Below are 24,065 nucleotides of genomic sequence, written 5' to 3'. Positions count from 1 at the left end.
TGCGCCCCTAACTACTCCTACCTATGGGCCATTCTGCCCTATAATGATCGACTAGATACCATACTATTTGAGGCTTGGTCTTGAATGGGTAAGTATCGATTGGGAAACCTAATTTTCTCCAGAAATTGATCCATGAATCAGGTATGAATCTCATTCTTGCGAGATATTGGAGGGAATATTGGATCTGGCACTTGGGAAAGCCACAATCGGACAAATGCCATGACTTACATTTGGTGATCAACTCATGGATAGACAATTATAACGAATGCACGATTCCACACATCTACTACATCGCTCTTCCGATAATGTACTTCATGAACTCGTTATCTTCAAGTATTTTCAAGGTAAAGTACATATGCACCTCGCTGATACTATGTAGAATGTAAAATGTACCCAAAAGAGACATACTACACAATCCACCAGGTTAGACTTGGTGATAGGGGACATGGCATAGACATAAATCATGCAATAGAATCTATGTATATCGTGAAAGAAACAGATAAGAGTTAACAAAGAGGGCATGATCATAGAGAAAAGGATTGCACAAGTGGTATTGACAGGGTTTTATTAGCTGGCATGGATGACACAAGTCTCCATCGCATGCCAAATGCGGCGTCGTCTCACAACGTCTGCTCCGAACGTATCCTTGACGACATCATCATGAGCATTGGAGTCGTCCTCTCGTTTGCTAAGAGAATCAGAAGGCCACAGGATGCGCGCCTCCTCGACACTGGCACCAAACTCGTATTCGCCACGGCTGAGCACCGTCACGCCAATGAAGGCCTTGGTCGACTCGGCACTTGGTAAGATGGGGAGAGACTGTTGGAGCATTCCAGTCCATGCCAGGCGGCGTGTGAGGTCCAGAGCGACATTATTTGGTTGGTGTCGCAAGCTAGGCTGAAGGCGGAGAAGTGGGTGAATAGGACGTGAAGACCGATTGCGGATAGTGACGGCCAGGGTAAGGAGATCGTCTGCTTCGGCTCGAAATCGTGAGCGACCGGTCTGAGTGACCTTCTGTGAAGATTTAGGGCTGGTTGGTTCGGAGGGCGAAGAGAGGGAAAATGTTATGTCGACGTCCTCAAGACGCATGGCTTCCACCATTCGAGCATTGAGGCGGATGTTCCGAAGGTCAATGGTGCCCTCACGACCTGTAGAGGCCTCCTTCCAGTGTCCGGTCATTCTCTTCAGTAGCTCTTCTCGGAACCAGAAAGCTTCGCGAGAGGCTGCCTCAGCTTCGAAGGATAGTTTGTTGACGCTGACCACGAATTGTCTTCGAGTGCCAGTGTTGACGACGGGAATAGAGGCATGGGGGTTGTCTAGATAGACACGCGGGAGTACGAGGACAAATCGGGAGGTTTGGCCAGGCTGAAGATGTCCATCGACGGTATACTGGCCAGTGTGAATATCCTTTGACAAAGCGGAATGCTCGCCAACTCGCAACCACACAGAAACAGGACTTGGCCATGCATTTCGCAGATCAAGCAAGACAACACAGTGATCTGGACCGTAGGCTCCATTTCCAAGACGGGCAAGAACCTGAGAAAATGGATCATGATCGCTGGCAGATAACGGTGAATCTTCTTGTTGAACTGGGTCCGACGGGGGTTCGAGGTGATTTCGCCATGCAAAATCACCACTGAAGGGCAAGATATCACAGCGAGCCACTTCTACGCTGGCATTTACCGTGACGGTCAGCGGCACAAACAATTGCCTAGTGTAAAAGATATCAGGCAAATCAGCCTGTTTGGCCCCAACGAACGAATAGTCGATTTGAACAGTGGTATCCTGTAGGCCAGGCTTGCCCAGCACATCGACCGTGAAAGTTGCCTTCTGGCCGGCCGCGATAGAGCAGTCTTCAGAGTTAGAACCCTCACGGCGCCATCGCAGGGCTGGCTGAGTTGTCAACTTCAGCTCCAGTTCGTAAATTTCCACCGGCAAGAGATCTCTGTTCTTAAGAGCTGATTGAAGTTGCCGGGTAGTCGAGTCTTGGAAGGTGAACAAAACAAAGTCCACGGGGCAAGAAGAGGTATTTTGAAGGGTAATGGTGAATGACTTGATCTCCCCTTCTAGAACCATCATCGCGGACTGTGAGAGTGACATTGATTCGATCAAAAGTGATGGCTGTTTGCCGATGACCTTAACCTCACATGTTGCTGCCTCGGGACCCTTCTTGACTGACGTTTTTCCATCTTTAGAAGTTTCTGAAGCCCAGGACACCGGACGCTCTGACAGGGGCTTTTTCGAAGACAGCCCTGTCCTTTTGAACTTGACATCGGTTTCAGGCTTCCAGAATTCTTTAAATATGGGGAATCTTCGCATTCGGCAATTCCGCGCTTTCACGATGCAACCAGTGATGGTGAGTTTTCCTTCCTCGCGAGCGGTGCCCAGGACGATGATATCTTGCAGGCAAAATGGAGGAAGAATGATGTTCTCTGCCACGGCCACAAAGTCCACGCCTGTACTCTCTAGTTGCAAGTGCTCGATCTCAACTTCAAATTCGTAGGGATTTTGGAGAGTTACCCGGAACGAAGCGGGCTCATCTGTCACACTAAGCATTTCCAAGGCTTTGCTGCTAGGTTTCGCGAAGGGGTTGTATAGGAAAGGATCCTTTTTCGATTTCTCTGATCCAGCGGTAACAGCGTGCAACTCTGATTTGGACCGCCGGACAGGTCTCCTAGGATCCGGCAGTGCTAATAGCTGGACGTCGCGTACGAGGAAGTCATCCCAGTACTCTGCTGTCATATGAGATGCACCTAGCCTGTTTGCAGCGCCAACGGTGCGTTTGATATTGTTCAAGAGACGGACTTGCTCTTCTCGGGGAAGATATGGTGGCATCTGATTTGTCTCTCCTATCATCAAATCCCCTCGAATTGTTTGCAGAAGCTCGACTGTGAAACGAAGTACACCTTCAAAGTCGGGCAAGGCTTCACAGCAGTTGATGCATGCTTTGAGAACATCAATCTTGAGATTGAGATCGCCATATCTATCAAGAACCACATGTCGGAAAGATCGCTCTGCAATGCCAGCAACCGATTCATAGTCAGGACATCCTTCTGATCCGCCAAGTGCGGATGCTTGGCTCTGTCGCTTCTCCCACTCATAGTATGCCGAGGGCTGGACGCCATATATCTCGCCTATGGTGGCCAGAAGAAGACGTACACTCTTTTCCATATTTCCTGGGCCAATATCAAGGGCATTCACATCAAAAGTGGTATCGCTAAGAGATGCTAATCCCGCAGCTGGATGGATTCCAACCTCTGCGGCGCCAATTTTCCGTGCCTGTACCAGACTGGGTACCATCACAGTAAGAAGCTCGCGCATGATAAAAGCTTTCTTTCGAGGCAAATCAAGGGCATTGAGAACAGACACCACGCCCACGACAATGGGGACCACATCGGTGGCAGGCAAGTCGGCACTGGGTGCAAGCGGTAGAGCTCGGTACAAGAAGTTTGCAAGCTCAGATTTGCGAAGCAGAACTGTTCCACGTGGAAGTTCTGGTTGAAGTATAGGTACTAGGGGCTCGTTCATGACGATATGTTTCAAGGCGTTGTCGTCCAACGCACCATCGCGGACCCGAGCTGATACCAAGAGTCTCGATAACCGAATGACTGTCTCAGAGAAGACCAATTGTGGAAGAGGTTCATCTGTTATGTGGGCGGCTCGATTGTATAGATTGAGAATGTTGTTTGCAAGATCGGGTAACAAATTCGCAAGATTCTGGAGAGAGATAATGCGGTTTCCAGCTGTAGGAGCAGAAACCGAATCTCGATGCGACTTTGAAGATTTGTCGGCAACAGGGTAGAGAACCGAGGGAATCTATATTGCAAGTTAGGGATCTTCGTAATGTCTACTTGATTGTGGCATGTATACACATACCTGGAAATCCATGCCTGCCCACCCAAGCATTACGAGGCAAAGAAGAATGGACTCCAGCGCTTTACCGTGCCAGATATAATCGCTGCCTGCGCGTGCATTGTTCGTAGCTTCAACCAACTCTTTCAAGGCATCATGCCATCTTCCTGCCTGCAGGAAAAGAGTTCCAATGACGACTCCAGCTCGTCCCTTAATACGATTCTTTGTTCTGTCAGTCGCACTCACTCCGCTAACTGACATGCGCTCACGACTATGCTCTTTAGGCGAAGCTACTGAGGGGCTCTTGCTGCCAGAATGTGTGCGATTAATGTGAATCGAGCGAGTAATCTCATCAAACGTCGTGGCGGTTTCAGAATTGGGCGTTTGTGCACCCGAGTCGGACAATGGGGTGTCTGGTGTACCATTCGGATTGGATGGCATTTGTGCAGGCAGGGTCATCCGGTGTAGCAGTCGGTCGACCGGTCGGGGACGTAGCTCTGGATTGCGGGACGGCCCCCATGAAGATGTTCGAGGTGATTCGATCGTCGGGATGGCTTGGATAGTTTTCGCAAACTCGTCCAGCTCCGAAAGCAAGACCGAGGTTATGTCGCACAAAACCGTTTTCATTGTAGTAGCCTTCGAAGCCTCGGGACGAGGTACCCAAAGTACGTTATCCGGGCCATTTGTGAGTTTCTCTAAGCCATCATAGTCAAAGACCAGAAGCTGGTTCACGAGTGCTCGTGGGCTCCTCTCCTTCACTGCATCGAGCTCTTCCAATAGCTGATCAAGCTCCTCCGGCGTGGGATGCTGTTTCTTCGATTCTGGGCTCTGGGAAAGCTCGGTACCATCTGCAATCGCAATGATCACCAAAGGCTCTCTGTATATCTCAAAGGGAAATAGCTCGAGGTGCGACGTGGGGGGAACCGAGAAGGACAGGTCGTATAGGATCAACCCTGTAGGAAATGCAAGCGGGGAAAACATATCTGTAGAAGACGGTCAGTTCTTCATTCATGTCATTTCGTATTTCGCAATCTCCTTGCACGAGAGCATGGTTATTGCATACTTCGATTTGGTCGACCATCGGGACTAATGTCCCCTAACCGTACGACATTTTCAGCTTGAAGCCTAGCTGCGAAACTCAAGAAGCGGGATCGCTTAATCCTTCCAATTGGTAGTAAAAGTGCCCTCAAGCGCACTGGCGCAATTGGAGACAATGGGTCGACCCCCATGCTGTCATTTGAGAGAGACCGGAGTACTGGCGGTGGGAGATGTTAGGCCCGCATCCACAATACTTCGACTCTAGACCTTGTTTTCTTTGGAGAGAGCAGTTGTAGAGAAGATGTAAAAGCGAGTGTAAGCTGTGGCACCAGAGCCCACTGCTAAACTCATAAAAAACCAAGCTCAAACCACGTAGATCAATTGCCCACCTGCGCATGGTGCTCCTGAAGCCGCGATGGAAACACTGATGACATAATCATCGGCTGATCTAATCGGCTGATAAGGGGCGATAAGGCGATGCCACCTCCGCGGTCCGATTCCTGGTGATCACAGTCCTTATTTTGCTGACCAACTACACACTCGGTCGTTTCCTTTTTCTTTTAGTTTCTTCTTCCTTCTGTCTACTTCAGCATTAGAAGCTCGTTTCTGTTTATATCCTTTCAGCGCCTGTATTGCCCATGCAATACATGAATATGAGATAGGCTTCCTCATTGATCTCCATGTTTGGACTGCTTTAGATTTATACAGACAACAATATGGCTTTGAATATCGATTTCAACGCGCTGAAGGCCCGGACCATGGGGTCCGGTGCCGACGAGGAAGCAGTCACAGTCGATACTCGAGGCCTGATCTCCAAAGTTTTAGCTCGGTACTCGGGGAAGTGGTAAGTTGTTTCTTGGGTCATACATTGGCTATTATTTGCACTCATGAATATCGCGTTACTCAGGACTGTTCTTCGAGAGATGATTCAAAATGCCGCCGATGCCTCCGCAACTAAAGTGACGATCAAGTTCGAGACGCTCCCCTCTACAACAATCCCGTCACCGTCATCAACCGACCCAACGGAGCAAATAAAGCACACTATCGCCAACCATACCCTCCGGCGTCTATTAATCTCAAACAATGGTCTACCTTTCAGCGAAAAGGACTGGGCCCGGTTGAAACGTATCGCAGATGGAAATCCCGACGAAACAAAGATTGGAGCATTTGGTGTGGGCTTCTACAGTGTCTTCGACGACTGTGAGGAGCCATTTGTGTCCTCTGGTAGTCAGGCTATGGCCTTCTACTGGAAAGGCAACGGGCTGTTTACACGACGGTTGGACTTGGGGGAAGCCTCGAGTCAGGATACCACTTTTGTGCTAGACTATCGTAATGATTCCTCTCCTGTTCCACATTTGCTGCAGCTATGCCAATTTTTGGCAAGCAGTTTGACCTTCGTCGCTTTACAAGAGATTGAATTATTATTGGACGATTGGAGCCTCTTACGATTATCGAAAAAGACCGCCCCAGGTGTCAATGTCCCCATTCCCAGAGACATCGAAACGAAGACTGCAGAAGGTCTCATGAAAATTACTGGCATAACCCAAGAAATTGCCCAGGTTGATGCGGCTTGGATGCGAGTTGTGGAGTGGAATCCACATGCCAGCTTGATCAGTCTTGACAATCTTCGAGATACCACCAGTTCTTTACGAAGCTTTTTCTCAAAGTTCACAAGTCAGAGCGGATCTGACAAACCCTCGCACTCTCAAAAGACACAGCAACCTGAGCAATCGGGCAACATGACCTCTTTAGTGAAAGCAACGGTGTTCTTGCATATCAATACTGCATCGATACAGCCTTCGGTCAGCTCGAGTCTGAGCAAAGAACTGGAACGGGCCACTCGGAAACCACCACCTAAAAAGGCTACAATCGCAATTCTGACCCCGTCGTATGACGCCAACGTTGCGACAGGGGCATCAGCATCGCAGTCGGAAATCCTTGCTTCCATTCTGCCTTCGAAGGGAGGACGAGTCTTCATTGGGTTCCCTACTGCGCAGACTACTGGTCTGAACGCCCATGTATCGGCGCCATCCGTCATTCCTACAGTTGAGCGTGAAAGTATTGACCTCAACACTCGGTACATTAGTAAATGGAATATTGAAATGCTGCGAGCTGTTGGAATTGTCTGCCGAATCGCGTGGTCTGCAGAGATGAGTACCATCAAATCCAAATTGGCCGCCAAGGTTGGACCCGCGCGTTCTTCAAAGATTCGCAAAGAAGATATAGTCGACGTTCTTCCCGAAGCAATCCATACCGCAAATCAGTTCGTTTTTCGCGAATCGACACCGTCATCAGTTCTCGGCCAGACTATCGAAGATGCATTCTGGATGTGCAATAAGAGTGCCTCCATCGAGATCCTTTCGACATGTGGCGTAATTCCTAGCCATCAGACACGCATAGCCCCCAAAGATCTCAGCTTCATGGATTCGATCCCCGCCTTACCTGATGACTTTGTCCTCCAAGCCAAAGATTTTGTTCGTAGGCTGACAGAATTTGGATTGGTCACGGAAATCACGGTTTCTGACATCAAACGGGAGCTGGAGGCTAGTACACTAAGGTCTAATCAGATTGTTGAATTCCTGACGTGGCTGGGTCGCAAGTCCGTCGCCGGGCAGCTTGATAGGCTTTCGGTTCAGAGTCTTCTCCGGGTTGCAGTGGCGAACGATGAAGAAGATAAGGATGGGAGCCCTACTCGACTAATCGTCTTTGCCGACATTACCAGCTTCTTGAATCCCCAACGGATTACTACCGATCTGCCTATACCATCAGCAGTGATGCCTTTCCGTTTCACTAAATGTCTGGGTAAACAGGAACTTGAAGCGTTGGGGTGGGCCGAATTGCAACTTGTACCTTGGCTCCGCTGGCTAGTGATCAATGCGGGAGATCGCAGCCTATTGTCCGCAGAGCAAGACATCACACAAAGTGCCTCGTTTGCTGGACAGGTCCTTCCTCTCTTGTCCAAGCAGTGGGAAACCCTAGGCCAGTCATCCAAGCAGACCGTGATTAATACACTTCAACCTCAAACTGTGATTCCGACTAGACTTGGAATGAAGCAACCCGAGCAAACTTACTTTGCCTCCGTGCGCCTGTTTGATGATCTCCCGGTTGTACATGGCTTAAATGGCGTCAAGGAAAAGTTACTAGTATCGCTTGGAGTTCGGAAGACCGTTGAGCTGGGAGTTATCTTTGATCGTCTCATCAATGATCCCCCACCCTCCGGCGATGTTAAAGGTTCCGCAATGCGGAAATGGAGTCATGTGGATTTGATTCGATACCTCACGTCTGTTCGGGAAGACATCCCTTCAAACGACATCCAGAGACTCAAAGATACAAGCATTTGCACTGCGGAGATCAGGGACGATGCACACGCTGCGTCCGGTACTCGCTACAAAATATCCGAGCTATATGAACCCAAAGACTCCCTCCGGGCTCTGGGGCTCCCCATTATTGAGTGGCCAGGGATTTACAATAATGCCAGCAACGAAGGGAAATTTCTCTCAATGATGGGCTTGAAGCGACACCCAACGGGAGCTGAGCTCGTGCGCCTAATGATCAGTAGTGATGCAGAGAAGAACAGTACCCGCAAGACCAAGGCCTTGTCGTACTTCCTCAACGAGTACCATACCAACGGTTATGACGCTTTCGATATCAATGCAGTCACGGTCCCCTTTCTGCCTATTGAAGGTTCAGAGATTCTCGCTGCGCCAAAGAAGTGTTTTACAGACGAGGGTGCCGCTTTGTTTGGCTTTCATATCCTTCGACAACAGCTTCATCCCCATGCTTCTAAGCTGGGCGTCAAGCCCCATCCTCCTATGACAGAATGTCTTCAGACCCTGATTCGTCAACCTCCGGCGACTTCAAAAGAGGCCAGAGTGGTTTTCAAATACCTGGCTAGTAGAGCATCTGATATAAGCCCCCAGGATGTCGAGCGAGTTGGTTCATCTCTAATAATCCCCATTGCGGTGAAGGGTCAATCGGAGAAGGGCTCTCGAACCCGCTTTGTCGCCCCTAAGCTCTGCTATCTTGGTGATGGAGAAGACTACAAGGATATCTTTGACTTCGTGGATTTTGGACGGGAGGCCAATTTCTTCCTCTTGGCCGTTGGCTCCAGGCGAGAGCCGACGAAGATCGAGATTGCACGAATGCTTGTGAAAGAACCTGCTCGGATTTCATCCTCATTTCAAAGCTCCGAGAAATACCTCATGCTCCTGAGAACTCTTGCAGAGAACCTTTCCCTTCTCAAGAAAGACAAAGACTTGTTTAATGACATGAGAAGAGCAAAATTCTTGCTAGCTAGCCGTGATATCCCTCCTCAATCTGCCGACAAAAATGGTAAGGGAACTTCGACTGAAAAGGAGACCCCTGATCCGGAAGAAGATCTAGATATCCGAGAATGGGATCTTTCAGCTGCGAGAGACATTGTTGTTGTGGACGATTTCCAGAGCTTCAATCTTTTCAAAGAGCATATACTTGCTGCACCCCAAGAAGAAACGTTAGAAAACTTTTATGTGGCTCTCGGCGCCCTTCCCCTTAGCAAGCTTGTCGAAGAGCAAGCCCGATTCGGAGGTATTGCGGTCGACCAAACCCCAGCCGTGCAATTACACAAGATGATCCTTGAGCGGGTACGGCTTTTCTTGCATGACCAACCGGCAGATGCCATTCAACATGGAGCGCGATGGTTAGAGCATGATTTCAGCGTTCAGGTAGTCACCTCCATTACCCTTACCCGATCCCTGAAAGGCAGACGAGTGTCTCATACTCAGAAACGGAAAGCCATCATGGCCCGCCTGTCTAACAACTGGGGCTTGTGCATCTGTCCAGGCAAATTGGATCTGTATGAGATCAGTCAGTCTCTTGTTCACTTGATTCTCAAACGACCGAAGCTTCATTCTACCCTAACTCTGGAGATGCTGTTGAAGACGGACCTACTAGAGCTTCGTGCTCGGGGCTATAATGTTGAGCGTATTCTTAGACAGAAAGCCCACGAGGCTCGAATGGCAAGTGACAAACGACAGAAGCAGTTAGAGGAAGAGAGACAGGCCTTGCAAGAGAGAGAAGCTGCGTGGGCGGCTGAGCAAGCCCAACGGGCAAAGGAGGAAAGGCCGGAGCCTCAGTCACAAGTCACTATGCCGGGTGTTTTCCCTGAGTCACCGAATAGCAAACCGTCTGCCGAAGAAAGGCAGATTGCGCCTTCTGAGCCCACGATGCCAGAACGGGCTCCTCGTGGGCTGTTTGCTAATCTCACCAAACGGTTTGGTCTGGACGGGCGTCCAGGATCAACGTCCCATCCCGAGCAGTCCCAAACATTACTCCCTGAATCAACCACTAATACTCCTCCGCCTCCACCATATTCATCCACGGATCCTCAGAAGCCGCGCCCAGAACAGCCCGTTTCCGTTGATTCTCCGCATCGGATGCAGCAAGAGCTTCTCTCCGCCGTGCAGGCTTGTCGCCCGCATGGATCGTCGAATGTCTTTAGCCGACCAGAGACTAACCAAATCTCGGCAAGTCAATCCTACTGTGATGAGCGACCAGGTCATGATCTAGAGTTTGTGGCAACACTGCCCAGTGGTATCAATGTCTTATTTACCAAGACAATCACCGAGCGGTCTGCATTCCTAGCGAAAAATCGTACAAGCATCAACATGTTTGCATCGATCATTCTTGACTCCGGTTCAATCTTTTCAATGCGTGCGGATAGCTTGAGCATCTTCTACGACCCAGGTGGCAAGACTATCGCATTCAATCGGGCAGGCAGCATCTTCTGTAACTACTTCTATTTTCAGAAGCTGCAGGAGCAAACGCTGCTTCAGAGTCCCTCGTCCGATCGTACCGATGCCATTGTGTATTGGTGGGTGGTTCTATGTCACGAACTGGCACATAACCTTGTGGCAGACCACAGCTCTGCGCACAGCTACTATACCGAAGGATTTGTGGCCCAGTATTTCCCCAAGGTGGCCGCGAAGCTCGCCACACTCCAGCCTGCGCCAGGGCCCTAATCTGTTGTCTATCTTTCATTTTCGTACTCGAATATCCCATGTTGCTATGCTTGTAAATCTCTCCCTAATTTCCATAAAGATGATAGTGGCGTGTTCCAAACTTCTCCGGCGGTACCCGCTTTTTGCCTGCACCTGCCCAACCTTAAAATTTTTTCCCTTTATTGCCGCTCGGAACAATACATTGTTAGCTTCATATTTCTATTGCAAATTATCCGCGCTTTTGAGTCAGGCCATGGGCCGTTAAAAGCTAATATCTCGTCTGCATCGTCTTCCGCGGGAAACACGATTGGTGTCGGTCTTGATAAGCTCTATCCGCCACTTTCAATCGAGACATGATAGACTTGGACCCCTAAAATCATTGTCTGTGGCATAGCGCATACCGTAAGACGGAGTTTCCTCTCGGCATTACTCGGTGGACCCTTGTTATCGTCAAGCTGTCAGCCTGCACTATATCAATTGTCACCCCGCAGTCAGTCTGTCCATCCCACCATGGCGCCCTTACTAGGCGATTGGGATGGGTCAACCCCGTCAACCACTCCAAATGGCCCATCCAAAAGCGTCTTGTATGTTGATGCATACGACTCATTCTCATATAATGTTGTTTCGATGCTAGAAGAGACACTAGGGGTGAAAGTCACCGTGATGACTATTGACTCCGAATGGCCCGATGGCAATATGCACGAATTTCTTCGTCATTATGAGGCCATCGTCCTAGGACCAGGTCCGGGAAACCCCAACCTGCCAAAAGATGTCGGGATCATGAGAGACATCTGGAATCTTCAAGATGCCGAACTGCTTCCGATCTTCGGCATCTGCCTGGGTTTCCAGAGTCTATGCTTACATCACGGAGTTCCGGTTGAACGCCTTCCATATCCACTGCATGGCCAGGTGCATCGCATTTCAACAAGCTCTAGCGATATCTTCCGCGGTCTTTCCGACATAGAGGTGACCTTGTATCACTCCCTCTATGCCAACCTCGATGCGTTGAGTCATTCTCAAGTTTCGTCCGTCGACGAGTTAGACTTTTTAGCCTGGTTTTCCCTTGAGAATGAGTCGGTTCGGAGAAAAAGAATCCCAATGGCGGTTCGTCATCGGCAAAAGCCCTTTTGGGGAGTTCAGTTCCACCCGGAGTCTTGCAAATCAGAAAAGGAGGCTTGCAAACAGCTACTCCAAAACTGGTGGGCAATGGCCCTCTCATTCAACAAACTTATTGGTCGTGAAGCATATGCTGCTTTGCCCGAAACTATTATCACTCCCCATGATGAAACGAGCACATTCCCTGATATCGCGTATGATATGTTGAGATGGAGCTCTTCGACTTCACCGGCCTCGGCGCATCGGTCTCTTCAGCGAGGAGATTGGACCGCAGAGACTATTAGTGAGGCATTTAACAAGCCAGGATATCCGACAGTGGTCTTCCAATCAGACAATCGATTTAGCATTGTCTCGATACCCAGTCCTGGCTCTTGGCGACTAGAATACAGTGTGGAGGAGCAAAAGTTAACTCTGTATCAATTATCTGGTGATTGCCAAATACTTGAAAAGAGTCTAACTGTGGCTCAGCTTTGGGATGCCCTCCGATACTTGATGGATATGAAGAAGGTCAGCTCTGGTAGTATCGACAGTCCCTTCTGGGGTGGATTCTTGGGTTACTTCTCGTACGAATTGGGTCTCTCGTGTCTTCCTCATCCTAAGGAATCAGCACAAACATCTACTTATTGTGATCCTGCGGTAGAAAATTCATCTTCCGGCCCGCATGTGGAAGACCCTCCGGATGTCAGTCTGTTGTGGTGTGAAAGGAGTATTGTCGTTGACAATAAAACTGGCAATGTCGTCGCACAATCTACCCGCGCGTCAGACGAGTTCGCGGGCAGTTGGCTTGACGAGACATTGCAGCTACTCAAGGGACAATCTCAAAGAGTGAAAAGTACCGAGAAGTCCGACCTCGAGTTTTTGGATTCTATTCTCCGTCATGGTGTCATATCGTTCCCCGAAGAAATGGATTACAAAGAGCGGATCGCAGCCTGCGATGCCGAGTTGGAGGCAGGTGAATCCTACGAACTATGTCTCACAGCCGAGACATCAATCACTCTGCCAGTTCCAGCAGCTGAATCCGACCGCGCTGTATTCCCTTGGAAATTATACAGGCGACTGAAGAAGTACAACCCTGCTAGATACAGTGGGTTCGCAAACTTAGGCTTGGTCAAAATTGTCAGCAGCAGCCCGGAATGTTTTCTCGACTGGGATCGCAAGTCTACTCTTGAAATGAAGCCCATGAAAGGCACGGTCCGAAAAACACTCGATATGACCCTTGCCCAGGCTAAGGAAATTTTATCCTCAACGAAGGAAATGGCCGAGAACCTCATGATTGCCGATTTAATTCGACACGATCTATATGGTATCTGTGGTCCTGGTGGTGTGCATGTTGAGAAGTTGCTTGAAGTCGAAGACTATGGCCACGTCTACTCCATGATCACACACGTCAAGGGCAAAATTCGCCCTGATCAGCCAGGGTATTCAGTTCGCCACATTCCCCAGTTCAAGTCCACCAACATGGCCATTCATGGCCTCACGACTTTGCAGCGTTGCCTGCCCCCAGGTTCCATGACCGGTGCGCCTAAGGAGCGCTCATGCATGCACCTTAAAACCATTGAAGGACGCAAGCGTGGAATCTATTCCGGCGTCATGGGCTACCTTGATCTGGGTGGCGGTGGCAGCTTTGCGGTCATGATTCGAATGGCCTTCACCTGCTCTACTGATCAAGAAAAAGAGCAGATTTGGCGAATCGGTGCTGGTGGTGCCATCACAACTCTTAGCACGCCCGAGGGTGAATGGCAGGAAATGCTGACCAAGCTGCGTACTGTCGGCAACATTTTTGCTCCATTCGATAGCCAGTGAGGATAGTATCTTGCTCTGATCGGTTTCGATCATGCCTGGTTCTTTCTTTGTTCATATCAACTTGATTGCGGACCACATTCAACGTGTCTTCAACATCCGCATCTATACTTTATCATTTGGGGGCTGGTTTCTCATTTCCAAAATTCAACATAGAGCGCTGGAGCTGGGGCGTCTGCTTGAATCTATTTCTTTTTTCCAATATTGTGTCTATGTATCCTCCTGTATTTATCCGCTGTGGTCTATAAAGGTACAGAGGCAGTATAGAGCTAATGCAAACAAGTAAAACATCTCAGGATAGCTCCGCGTATCTAATCTCTTCTAATCTCTGGATCTTTCCCACCGTCAATTCCTTTCCCTGCACTCTTTCCCCCAATTCAGAGGGTTCCTGAACTTTTCCTATCTGTGTTTTGGAATTTAATTGGACCCCTCCGTGCCCGGCATGGCCAGCCAAGATACCTCAATGGAGGAAATCCTCTGGCGGTCTCCCCCGCACGTCCAGATGATGGGGGGTTTCATTCACTCCAACAATAGTATGGTTATTGCTCACATGAAGCTCCCAATGAAGCTACTAACGTATTGGGTGTAATTAGTTCTTTTTTACTTTGCCGAATCACCTTTCTTTGACCCAACCTCCAACAATGCATCCCTCGCCATCCAAGCCAGCTACAACGAAGCCTTCCGCCACTTCGTCGAGACACGCGAAGCCTTCGAAGCCCGGCTTAAAACCATGTCCGGTCTAGAATTTATTGTCGCATATGATCCTTTGCAAGCGGCCGCACAGTCTGATACGCGCTTCGCTCACGAGCCGTCCAATGTATGGGTCATTCGAAAGCAGAACCGGCGGAAGCGAACTGGTATGGACGATGAGGTATCCGTGATCTCGACCTACTTCCTTGTCGGCGATTGTATCTACATGGCACCATCGGTTGCTAGCGTGGTGGGAAACAGAATTGTAGGTTCCACGTTCTGCTACTGCGAACTTTTGCACGCAAAACCCTACTAATCCTTCACTTTCCTATTTCCAGCTTTCTGCCGTTACATCTTTATCACGACTCATGAAGACCGCTTCCACCCTTCCGACCTTCACCCCATCTTATGGACACACATACCTTCCACCCATGGCCCGGGCGACCACCGAGACCGGCGCACAAGCGTCACAGCAAAGCAAAGAAAACACGCCTATGCCGGATGCTGCGCCGCCTTCTACTGCCGACACACAAGCAACAAGTAGAGCTGGACTGGGGATATCGAATACTAACTCCAGCTTTCAAGATACTCGGAGTCTTGCCGAGTCCTTCAGCTTATTTACTCAATATGGCGACGAGTTCATGGATGAAACCCCGCTGGTTGGTGAACCAGGCTCATTCATCATGTCACGAGTCGGCGGTGAAAATGATCGCGCAGCCAAGACTGCAGCTGCATCCAAGGCATCACTTGGTGTAACCACCAGCACACCCGGGGCTGGCCGAGTCTCAACCCCGCAGGTCCGGGTCGATACGCCTGGGAAAGCATCGGAGAAGAGTAATTCGCCACCTAGCTCGGGTGAGAACAAAAGCAAGCGGAAGAAGAACCGGGTTGCGAGCTAATTTTCTTTTTTATGATACCCCTCGCATGGTGGGCAATCTGGGCGTTTTCTTGGTAGATTGGCATAGCCACGAAATACACGGTGCATCCACGCATAGTCCAGCTTGGTTACACATTCATTTCCATTGGAGTTTCCATGTGTTTTTTCTCATTACGATTGCTTCATTGTAAATACCAATCGGTGTGTACTGCGGTACATGAACTATGCTATTCGGGTATTTTGTTTCCAGAGACTGGATATCGAAGCAAGCTCTTTATATAGTCGTTGTTAAACTATAAGCTTAATCGTCTTACTCCGGGGTAGTTCATTCGCGAGGCAGGGGTATACATTGGACGGATTGGAGATTGGAGATTGGAGATCCCCGCGGGGTCTCACCAAGCAACTTACCAGTCATGGTGATCACTTATGAGTCAGAGAGAGCCCAGCAAAATGAGACTTACCCAATAAACAAAGAGAAAGAAACAATAGTACCGAATCAAAGAGGAGACAAAAGCAACGAACGGGCAATTGTAACCAATAGAATGGCCAACGTGAGAGGTGGTATCTTATCGTGGTGGAACCGGTTTCTAGTTGCAGTTCCAACAAGTACTTCCGCTCTCCTCTCTTCCATTCCAAAGGACTCTTCTTTCTGAACTCGTGCTACCTCGATAATACCACTATAACTATATACTCGAGCCTTTCATCCCATCCGATATGGCTCCTAACAAGCAAGCTGTTATCTGTGTCTTGTGAGTCACCCCTCCCCCTCACCAACTCGACTCCTCACCAAATCTCCCCCTCATTCAAGAGAACTACGTACCAGATAGAAACACCAGAACAGAAACACTATGAAAAGCAGCCTTACTAACACATACCTTCCTATAGCTGTGGCGCGACAGCAGGCAAAGACCCAATTCACTTCGAAGCAGCCCGAATCCTCGCCCAGGAATTCCACAAGCACAATGTCCAACTAGTCTACGGTGGCGGTACAACAGGATTAATGGGCGAGATCGCCCGCACCCTAGTCTCCCTCTCAGGCCCCAAAGCCGTCCACGGTGTGATCCCACGCGCGCTCGTCCGAGTCTCCACAAAGAGCAATGGCAACGGCGAGGCCACACCGAACGGCGAGAGCGCCAACGGTGGTGGCAAAGATGCTGAGCGGGTAGTCTCGGAGTCGCTGGATTCTGAAGGGATTCCGGAGTCAGAGTACGGAATTACCACGATCGTACCGGACATGCACACTCGCAAGCGGTTGATGGCGACTAAGGTGCTGGAGGGAGGGCCTGGGTCTGGATTTGTGTCATTGGCTGGTGGATTCGGAACGATCGAAGAAGTGATGGAGATGACTACGTGGAATCAGCTTGGAATCCACAAGGTCGGTGTTGTTTTACTGAATATCAATGGGTACTGGGATGGAGTGCTCGCTTGGGTAAAGAACGCGGTGGAGCAGGGCTTCATCAGTCCCGAGAATGGAAGGATTCTTGCTCAAACATCCGATCCCAAGGAGGTTTGGGACAAGCTTTTGGAATACCAGGTTAGCAGTGAGCGGATGCAGTTGAACTGGGGTGAAGAGTGATTTCGTTCTTGTTTCTACTCTTGTTGATCTTCTCCTTGAGCGTTATTGATTCGAATTGAGGATATAGGCGGAGCTTGGGGTTGACGTGATATTCTCGGGATTATTGTTTTTTAAGGGACATGATACCCAGGATATATCCGGTAGATCATTATAGAAATGAGACTCATGATTCCACAGGGAAAATGAAAAAAATGTAAAAGGTGCATAGAGGCCACAGCATCAGGCAAGAGTATTCATGTCTATGCGCATCATTAAACATCACAGAAAAATTATGAATCAACCTCCATAGACTCGCCCTCCCCAGCACCGGCTGATTCGGACTGCTCTAGCGCCTCCAAGAGAGGCACAGTCTCCTGACCCTCGTACAGCTTGAAGCTCTCGATCCGGCCCTTAGCACCCTCAGCAGCCATACCAACCACACCCACAGAGGTATTATCCACGGTAAGCTCCTTATCCTGAGACAGAGTCTCCTTGAGGGCACGCAGACCGTGCGTAATCAATTCATCCCGGCTGCAGTCCATAAACTTATCCAGATTCCGCTCCAAGTATGTCCGCGCCATCTGCGAGCGAGCACCAATAGCACAAGCGGACATCTCATGGGTCAAACCGGAGGGCTGGAACTCGAACAGGTGCGGGCCAGCCTCGTCAACACCACCAACCAGCAGGCCAACACCGTAAGGTCGCTTTCCGTAATGCTGAGTGTTGGTTTGGGCGCGGTCTCCGATCTGTCCAACGATACGGTCCAGCGGGATTGGGCGGCCGTAGGTCATCTTGGAACCGAGCGATTGCTGCTTCATGAAGTTGGAGAGGACGCGGGCGTCTGATGCCAGGCCGGCGATGGCAATGGCCATGTGCGAGTCGATCTCGATGATCTTCTTCTGATAAGAGGAGAGCTCTTCGGCATTTCGCTGTTATTGTGGTAAAAGTGTCTTGGTCAGTCCATCGTCAAGCTTGCGACGTAGGGTTGGAGTGGCTGGAGCGAACCTTCAGGCCGACCAGCACGCAATGTGTCTTGTTCACCAATCCCACCACCACTGATCCTTGCTTCACTGCTTCTTGTGCATATTCCACCTGAAATATCCGACCTTGCGGGGAGCTTTTGTCACCGAGTTAGTACTAGTGGATGCAAGTTGTAGCTGACCGGGGAGGGACATCTTACAAGGTGACAGCGTCGTTGTCGTAGTTGTTTCGGAACATGGTGAAAAGAAAGAATCAATATGATGGAATCAGTAAGAAATGATCAGTCTTGATAGGGCAAGACAAGAAAGATACAATCAAAAAGACAAGGGAAAGTAGCTGGGGCAGATGGGGAAGCTGAAGCAGGCAGTTAAGGTGACGCGGTGTGAGAGCTCGCGGCGCCTGAGGCACCAACGTCCAGTGACCTTCAGGCCCCAACGTCACTCATTCCTCCAACAGCTCCTCCTTCCCCTCGATCTCTATGGCGCTATCCCTCCACACCTGCTGAGCTGTTTCTTGTCTGATATCTACACAAGTACTCCTGCACTCTCAGCCACAACCCTATTGTCTCGAACCGGCAGGTACGGCTCCGACCTCGCAACCATGGCCGCCGGTATCAAGACCATTATCGCGCTCTCATTTGTACGCAAAGATCACCCCCAATCAATTACCGAGCTGCTTTGGATTGACTTGCTGATTACACATAGGTGCTTGCGATCGGTTTCCTCCTTGTCATTCTTTCCTCCGCCCTCTGGCATAAGTACTGGCCCCTCTTGGTTGTCGCTATCTATGTGATTGCGCCGCTTCCCAATTGGATCTGCTCGCGATGTGCAAACCCGGATGATTTTATGGACAGCTCGTCCAATGCGGCGATGGACTTTGGTCGCTTCATGACCGGCTTCCTCGTCCTGACTGGTATTGGTGAGTGACGCCTTCATGTTATCCCAAAGCATCCACTAGGGTGTGGGCGCATCTCGACCCAGCATTCGATCTCTCTTTCTATCTGAATTTTGATTCATTTTGATCAATTTGTTTTGTTGAAACCAGTCCGTATTGCTAACACGGTATGCTTATAGCGCTTCCCATTGTTCTTGCGCACAGCGGAGAGATTCAGCTCCCGGCCATGATCATGTCGATTCTCGGTGGTCTTTTGATCTACGGAACCATCATCAGCTTCTCGATGTTCTTCCAGGAGCAGGAAGAATTCTGATCCAACGTGCCGGGTTGGGTGCGGGGGTTCCGAGACGAGTTTATTGATCCACGGGAATTCTACGGCGATCCAATTTCCTATGATGATATTTGTTTTGCGCAACTAGTTTGTTTTTGATGTTATGCACGATATACTTCGAATGATTTGCTGGGGAGCGGTCTCAGCGTCGACTGCCATTGCTCGATGGCTCTAGCATTTTCTTGGCTTTGATACTTTTGGTGTATTATATCACGGTGAATATATAGATTCCCAACGGATTGAAAGCAGCCATTTTCTTAATTACCTCCGTACATTTCAAATGCTCTGAACATCGTTTATATGATGTTTGTCCTGCTGACTTCCAAGTGTTTAAATGGAGCACGTGACTACGGGTCTGGACGCGTTCCCCACATCGCGCGCTATTGATGTCAAGGGTTGATCACAGACCTCCGCAAATACAACCAAAAATGGAATTGTAAGATCGGCTGTCATTAGTCTGTCGTGAATATGAATCTCTGGTCGGGGCCCATTGAACTTGGTCCGGGTCACCAGTTGGAAGGTAAGCCTCCCAACGCGCCTCGTTTGCATTTCGCGCTGACCATCAGGGATCCGCTTGGTTGACCCGACTTCCCACTGGCAATGCGACATATCTAAAAACACCAAGCTTGGTCTTCGCAGCTTTGTCAATCCTGCTTTGATTCCTCTCCACGCACGAGCGGGCCCTAATCTCGAGTTACACACTACCAATACACAAACGTCTCAATGGCTACAGCGCAAATTGTCTGGGGCTATCTGGTTAACCGAAGATGAACTGGATCTTCACCAATCACTGCAGTGTCCTGTCGGCCTGCTGGTCAGTGTCGATGGCACTTCATCTAAACGGACTGGTGTCGCTACGTCCGACCTCTTAATCTATGGCGTGTTATCCAACGCAACGTCATGCACTCGACCACCCACTCCCCCACACTCGTCACCAAACGATACCAACGGCCGTGTCAATGCCTCGGCAGGCAAGCCATATCAATTAAGAATATATGCAGCGCCACTCTCAATGTTGCAGCTCACTCAAGCACAAGCCTTCCCGTCTCCCCCGCCAAGTTCTGACGGAGATCGCGTGCCCACACCAGCTGAGTTCCTTCCGGACATCAGTTCACCAAGTCCTAAACGGAAGCGAGTGGCTACACTATTCGAAGTCGCTGCACAGCATCATCGCCGTGTACGACAAAAAGGTGGCGAGGCGGTTTCACAGTTGATGGCACCTTCACGACCCTTATCGTCATCACAGAATCTCCAATTACTCCGAGTCAAGCGCGAGCCCGAAGACGAGACACCAAGTCTTCCAACCCTTGATCGACTGGTCAACGGAAGATCACGTTCAGTATCCATTGGAGCCAATATGCAGCGCCCCGGAAGTACACGCAGTGCTCGCGCAACTCCAGGTATAAGCGCAGATCCTCAAAAGCGCGCACCGACACCAAACCCATTTTTAGACTCCAAATCTCGACGTGTATCGCAGCAAATGCAGCCACAGTCTTTGCCCCCGGTGTCTGCTGAAGATAAAATTCCCTCTGTTCCGGCGTCTCCACCTAAAAACCCGGAATCCATCATCGCCGAAAACAAGAACCTTATCACACGCACTATTTTGACTTGCATGCGACTTTATGGATTCCACCGCTCAAATACGCGTCCTTCGGTTGGCAAGTCGGCTTCTGGGGCAATTGATCCAGAGCCTGAAACTTCGAATGTAATTCCAGCTGCTGAGGGGCTTCGCGCGGAGACCCCTGCTCCTGGTGCATCAGTTGACGACGACGAGTTCAAGAATATGTACCATGCGACCTACAAGGCGGCAGCTTTTGCACTTAGGAAATATTTGAAAGATTCGGCCTTCAGTGGGGGTAACGCGCCGTTATTGTTGGAGAAAGGAAAAGCCATGACATGCATCGATGACATTCTTCGACTTTTCTGCGAGGATTATTGATCCATTTTCGAGCATTTTATGTTATGATTCATGAACTAATGATGCATTTATTGGTTGGGGCTAGGCGTTTTGGAGATGCATATGGGCATATCTGACTTTTTTTGAGGCAAAGTTCAATTTAGTTTCAATCTACAGATGTTGGCTTCAGCATTTTGCTGCTCAACCGCCTTACAAAGCTCTATGTTATGTGATCTATGGAGTAAAAATCTTAGGAAAAGTGGAAGTCATAATCTAGTCCAATTCCATCATGCTACCTAAAGAAGCTCCAGTCAACAACCGGAGATGCGTAAACACCCAAGCAAAATCATAATACCAGCGTGTAAAGTACAAAGAGCCAAGTCGCGAAGCCAATAGGCCGAGTCCATCAAATCACAGAGCGAGGTTGTAAGTATAGTCATCCTCCATGTTCTGTGAAACCCAAAGAACGACAGAGCTATTTTCTATTAGCCAATGATACCGCAAGTATCAACCAAAAAACAAAAGACTCACCTCAGCATGACCAACCCATTCGCTACCACATTGGCAATACCAAAGTAAAGCGTCTGAATAGGGTAATCCTTAATAAGATACTTCAAAACCATGACCGTCTGGATTGAAAAGTTAGCCCGCCTCAATTAAAACCCCAGAGTCCCCCAAAAAGGAAGAGAAGACATACCACACTCCCTGCAAGACCACCTGCCAGCAGCGCAAATCCTAAGAAAAGAACAAAGCGCGCCTTCCAGGCAACCCCGCTCCCACTGTAACTAAAGCTATCGGCCTGCAACCTCGACTTTTCAATAGAGTTGATAACCAGCATACCCAGCGCCGAGCAAATACCAGGGATCCAGTCGACGAATTTGATATGCACATCAGAGCCGTTGCGGGGGCTATGCGAGAAGGAGGCCACATCGATAAGGAAGAAAAAGCCCGCAGCGAACTACAGCACATGTCAGTATCGAGTTCTTATTTTTGACCATCCAATCACTGTTTCCGGATCCATGTATCATTGCGACGAGACTTTCGATTGTGAAAGATGGTTGCGATGCGATCCGGTTCGGGGGGTGGGCTAGGCTGGGAAGGCTCACCAGTGCGCCGGAGATATAGACGCCTGTGTTGCGGACAGCAGCGTTGTTAAGCCATTCTGGCTTAGTGAAGCGGAAAAGTCGGTTGCTGGAGACGTCCATTCTGGGTGATTTCGGGTTGATGTTGATGCTGATGGAGCTGGGGTTGGAGCTGTTGGATCCAATGACGACTGGGGCCGGAAAAATGTCGGGCCGATGGACAATGTAGGTGCGGTCGAGTTGCAGCAACGGGGATATCAGATGAGGAGAATGACTCGTCACTTTTACTTTTATTTACTTATTTTGGTAATATTCTACCTCGAGCTTCTTGTTTTTGAGGTTCTCGGTTCTTTACCAGAACTCGTCATCATGTAGCGTGGTTGTACTAGGTAGGCACTAGGCAGCGAAATATATCTTGGAAAATCCTATCGTTTATACAGGCATCTGCGCCCAGGTGAATCGTATTAAAGGTCTAACAATGATCGACACGCGTTCTGTTTTAGGTAATTAGTTGTCAAAAATTCAGGCATATCTTTCAGGGTCTCATTAGATCTAGATGGGGCAGCTGCCTCTAACTATATACATGTGGGATCAAATCATTTTTGGTGCCTATTCATGACGCGTCAATTGAAACGCCATGTCGGGAGCATTTATCATGTCCACGGGGTCGCTAGAACGAAGCAATCTGCCAGTTCAAGGCTTATGACATAGGCTTGAAGCGGAACGGAAGCAGACCGTGTTACCCAGCTGCATTGCGCCGGAGCGGGACACCCATGCTGGTGTCTAGTGTTCGTGAATCTTGGCGTATTCACCTTTTTCTACTTCCCACCCAGGCAGTTGACTGCCCTCGTGGTATTTCCAGTAGGGGAGACATGGTTGCTAAATGCATCTTCATGAGGAGTCAACGGCGTGAGACCGCAGCTTGTCCATGACCACATCAATCGCATCCATATCACCAGCATCGACCTTCTCAGGTGCGTAGCCTTCGGGAAGGTGCTTGATCAATTCATTCATGGAAGGCTGGTAGTTACGCACGGCCGACGAGAGCGCATACACGGCCTTCTTGCGGGTAGTCGCGTTGGAGTCGCTAGTGGCCACATTCACGAGCTTGGGGATGGCATTGAGAACAATGAGCTATTCATCGAAGCAAAGTTAGCTATATTTCTGTATTTCGCGTGCGACGATTTTTCTCTCTCTCGTCTTGGGTATAACACGTACCTTGTCCTGAGCCTTCTCATTGTTTTGCACAGCAGTTCCAATACACCAAGCCGCATACCGGCGAATATCTGCTTCCTTATCATCCAGAAGTTGGACTAGCGGGGTCCATAGACCGCAGGGCTCCAAGTTGTTGGCATTGTCAATGCCTTCGATGAGTTGCTCAAAGTTGTCGAAAGCAATCAACTTGTTCTCCAGGTCCGACTCGTCAGAGTGCAGGACCTCCATAGCGGCTTTCATCAGATCGGCGTCAGAGGGACCTCCCATCAGCGCATTCAACATTTCCGGTGTCAAAGTGCGGGCGGCCGACTCGGCGGTTGGTGGGGGAGCCAAAGAGCCATCTTCAGTTTGTTGCTGAGAGTTTTGGACACTCCATTTGAGGAGCTTGTTCATTTGAGGGTCCATGATGGTAAGGATGTTTTATGTTTTGAAGGGAAGATCGGAAAATAAAAAAAAGTGGTGAGGATGTCGCTGTATCTTTCACGGCGCAAAAGAAAGGTGATATAATCCGATAAGAGCCTTACCTAATCTGACGTCGAAGTCACTGGACATTTCTAGATCAGTCATGTGACTTGCCACACCGTCTTGTGTTGATCCGCGGTTCTCAGTCTTTCTCAGGCTCCAATTGCTCCAAGGGAATTCTTGGGCCCCAAATGGCGGTAACCAGCTTGCGTAAGGCTAGGGGCCACCTTGCTGTGAATCTCCGGGGGACGTAACACAATTCCTTTACGAATACGATTTTAGATATAATGTATAGTA

At 49.4% G+C, this 24,065-nt stretch overlaps 10 protein-coding genes across 10 annotated transcripts; 6 read left to right on the top strand and 4 right to left on the bottom strand.

Annotated features, from left to right (window-relative positions):
• Positions 1-567: 567 nt before the first annotated feature.
• N7503_003689 (TRAPPII-specific subunit TRS120) lies at positions 568-5,081 on the bottom strand (the record flags this gene model as incomplete). The annotated part of the gene is made up of 3 exons (XM_057063236.1): positions 568-3,816; positions 3,877-4,835; positions 4,916-5,081. The coding sequence occupies 3 exons, from the start codon at positions 5,079-5,081 to the stop codon at positions 568-570; spliced, it is 4,374 nt and encodes a 1,457-aa protein (XP_056924151.1).
• Positions 5,082-5,606: 525 nt separating this feature from the next.
• Positions 5,607-10,889, top strand: N7503_003688 (histidine kinase-like ATPase domain-containing protein; the record flags this gene model as incomplete). Its single annotated transcript, XM_057063235.1, has 2 exons — positions 5,607-5,734; positions 5,798-10,889. The coding sequence occupies 2 exons, from the start codon at positions 5,607-5,609 to the stop codon at positions 10,887-10,889; spliced, it is 5,220 nt and encodes a 1,739-aa protein (XP_056924150.1).
• Positions 10,890-11,378: 489 nt separating this feature from the next.
• Positions 11,379-13,787, top strand: pabA (aminodeoxychorismate synthase pabA; the record flags this gene model as incomplete). The annotated part of the gene is made up of 1 exon (XM_057063234.1): positions 11,379-13,787. The coding sequence occupies one exon, from the start codon at positions 11,379-11,381 to the stop codon at positions 13,785-13,787; it is 2,409 nt and encodes an 802-aa protein (XP_056924149.1).
• Positions 13,788-14,226: 439 nt separating this feature from the next.
• On the top strand, positions 14,227-15,373 carry med6 (mediator complex subunit MED6; the record flags this gene model as incomplete). Its single annotated transcript, XM_057063233.1, has 3 exons — positions 14,227-14,317; positions 14,378-14,739; positions 14,813-15,373. 3 exons carry the CDS (start codon positions 14,227-14,229, stop codon positions 15,371-15,373), a joined length of 1,014 nt encoding a protein of 337 aa, XP_056924148.1.
• A 692-nt stretch (positions 15,374-16,065) lies between these two features.
• Positions 16,066-16,927, top strand: N7503_003685 (LOG family protein; the record flags this gene model as incomplete). Its single annotated transcript, XM_057063232.1, has 2 exons — positions 16,066-16,100; positions 16,237-16,927. The coding sequence occupies 2 exons, from the start codon at positions 16,066-16,068 to the stop codon at positions 16,925-16,927; spliced, it is 726 nt and encodes a 241-aa protein (XP_056924147.1).
• Positions 16,928-17,196: 269 nt separating this feature from the next.
• On the bottom strand, positions 17,197-18,124 carry pre5 (proteasome core particle subunit alpha 6; the record flags this gene model as incomplete). Its single annotated transcript, XM_057063231.1, has 3 exons — positions 17,197-17,835; positions 17,912-18,023; positions 18,087-18,124. 3 exons carry the CDS (start codon positions 18,122-18,124, stop codon positions 17,197-17,199), a joined length of 789 nt encoding a protein of 262 aa, XP_056924146.1.
• A 363-nt stretch (positions 18,125-18,487) lies between these two features.
• On the top strand, positions 18,488-19,094 carry N7503_003683 (Vps55 family protein; the record flags this gene model as incomplete). The annotated part of the gene is made up of 3 exons (XM_057063230.1): positions 18,488-18,526; positions 18,592-18,805; positions 18,961-19,094. 3 exons carry the CDS (start codon positions 18,488-18,490, stop codon positions 19,092-19,094), a joined length of 387 nt encoding a protein of 128 aa, XP_056924145.1.
• Positions 19,095-19,580: 486 nt separating this feature from the next.
• N7503_003682 (uncharacterized protein) lies at positions 19,581-21,051 on the top strand (the record flags this gene model as incomplete). The annotated part of the gene is made up of 2 exons (XM_057063229.1): positions 19,581-19,632; positions 19,679-21,051. The coding sequence occupies 2 exons, from the start codon at positions 19,581-19,583 to the stop codon at positions 21,049-21,051; spliced, it is 1,425 nt and encodes a 474-aa protein (XP_056924144.1).
• Positions 21,052-21,274: 223 nt separating this feature from the next.
• Positions 21,275-22,261, bottom strand: N7503_003681 (UPF0220 family protein). Its single transcript, XM_057063228.1, has 4 exons — positions 22,116-22,261; positions 21,707-21,967; positions 21,541-21,638; positions 21,275-21,484 (listed from the first exon to the last, which is right to left on the bottom strand). The coding sequence occupies exons 1-4, from the start codon at positions 22,212-22,214 to the stop codon at positions 21,421-21,423; spliced, it is 522 nt and encodes a 173-aa protein (XP_056924143.1). The 5' UTR covers positions 22,215-22,261; the 3' UTR covers positions 21,275-21,420.
• Positions 22,262-22,982: 721 nt separating this feature from the next.
• On the bottom strand, positions 22,983-23,711 carry fes1 (Hsp70 nucleotide exchange factor FES1; the record flags this gene model as incomplete). Its single annotated transcript, XM_057063227.1, has 2 exons — positions 22,983-23,225; positions 23,310-23,711. The coding sequence occupies 2 exons, from the start codon at positions 23,709-23,711 to the stop codon at positions 22,983-22,985; spliced, it is 645 nt and encodes a 214-aa protein (XP_056924142.1).
• Positions 23,712-24,065: the final 354 nt, after the last annotated feature.

This window comes from Penicillium pulvis (genome assembly GCF_028828015.1).
Source record: "Penicillium pulvis strain IBT 33274 chromosome Unknown contig_1_segment0_segment0, whole genome shotgun sequence".
In the NCBI taxonomy this organism is placed as follows: Eukaryota; Fungi; Ascomycota; class Eurotiomycetes; order Eurotiales; family Aspergillaceae; genus Penicillium; species Penicillium pulvis.
Note: the sequence above shows the minus strand (reverse complement) of the source record. Positions and strands in the feature narration are given on the sequence as shown.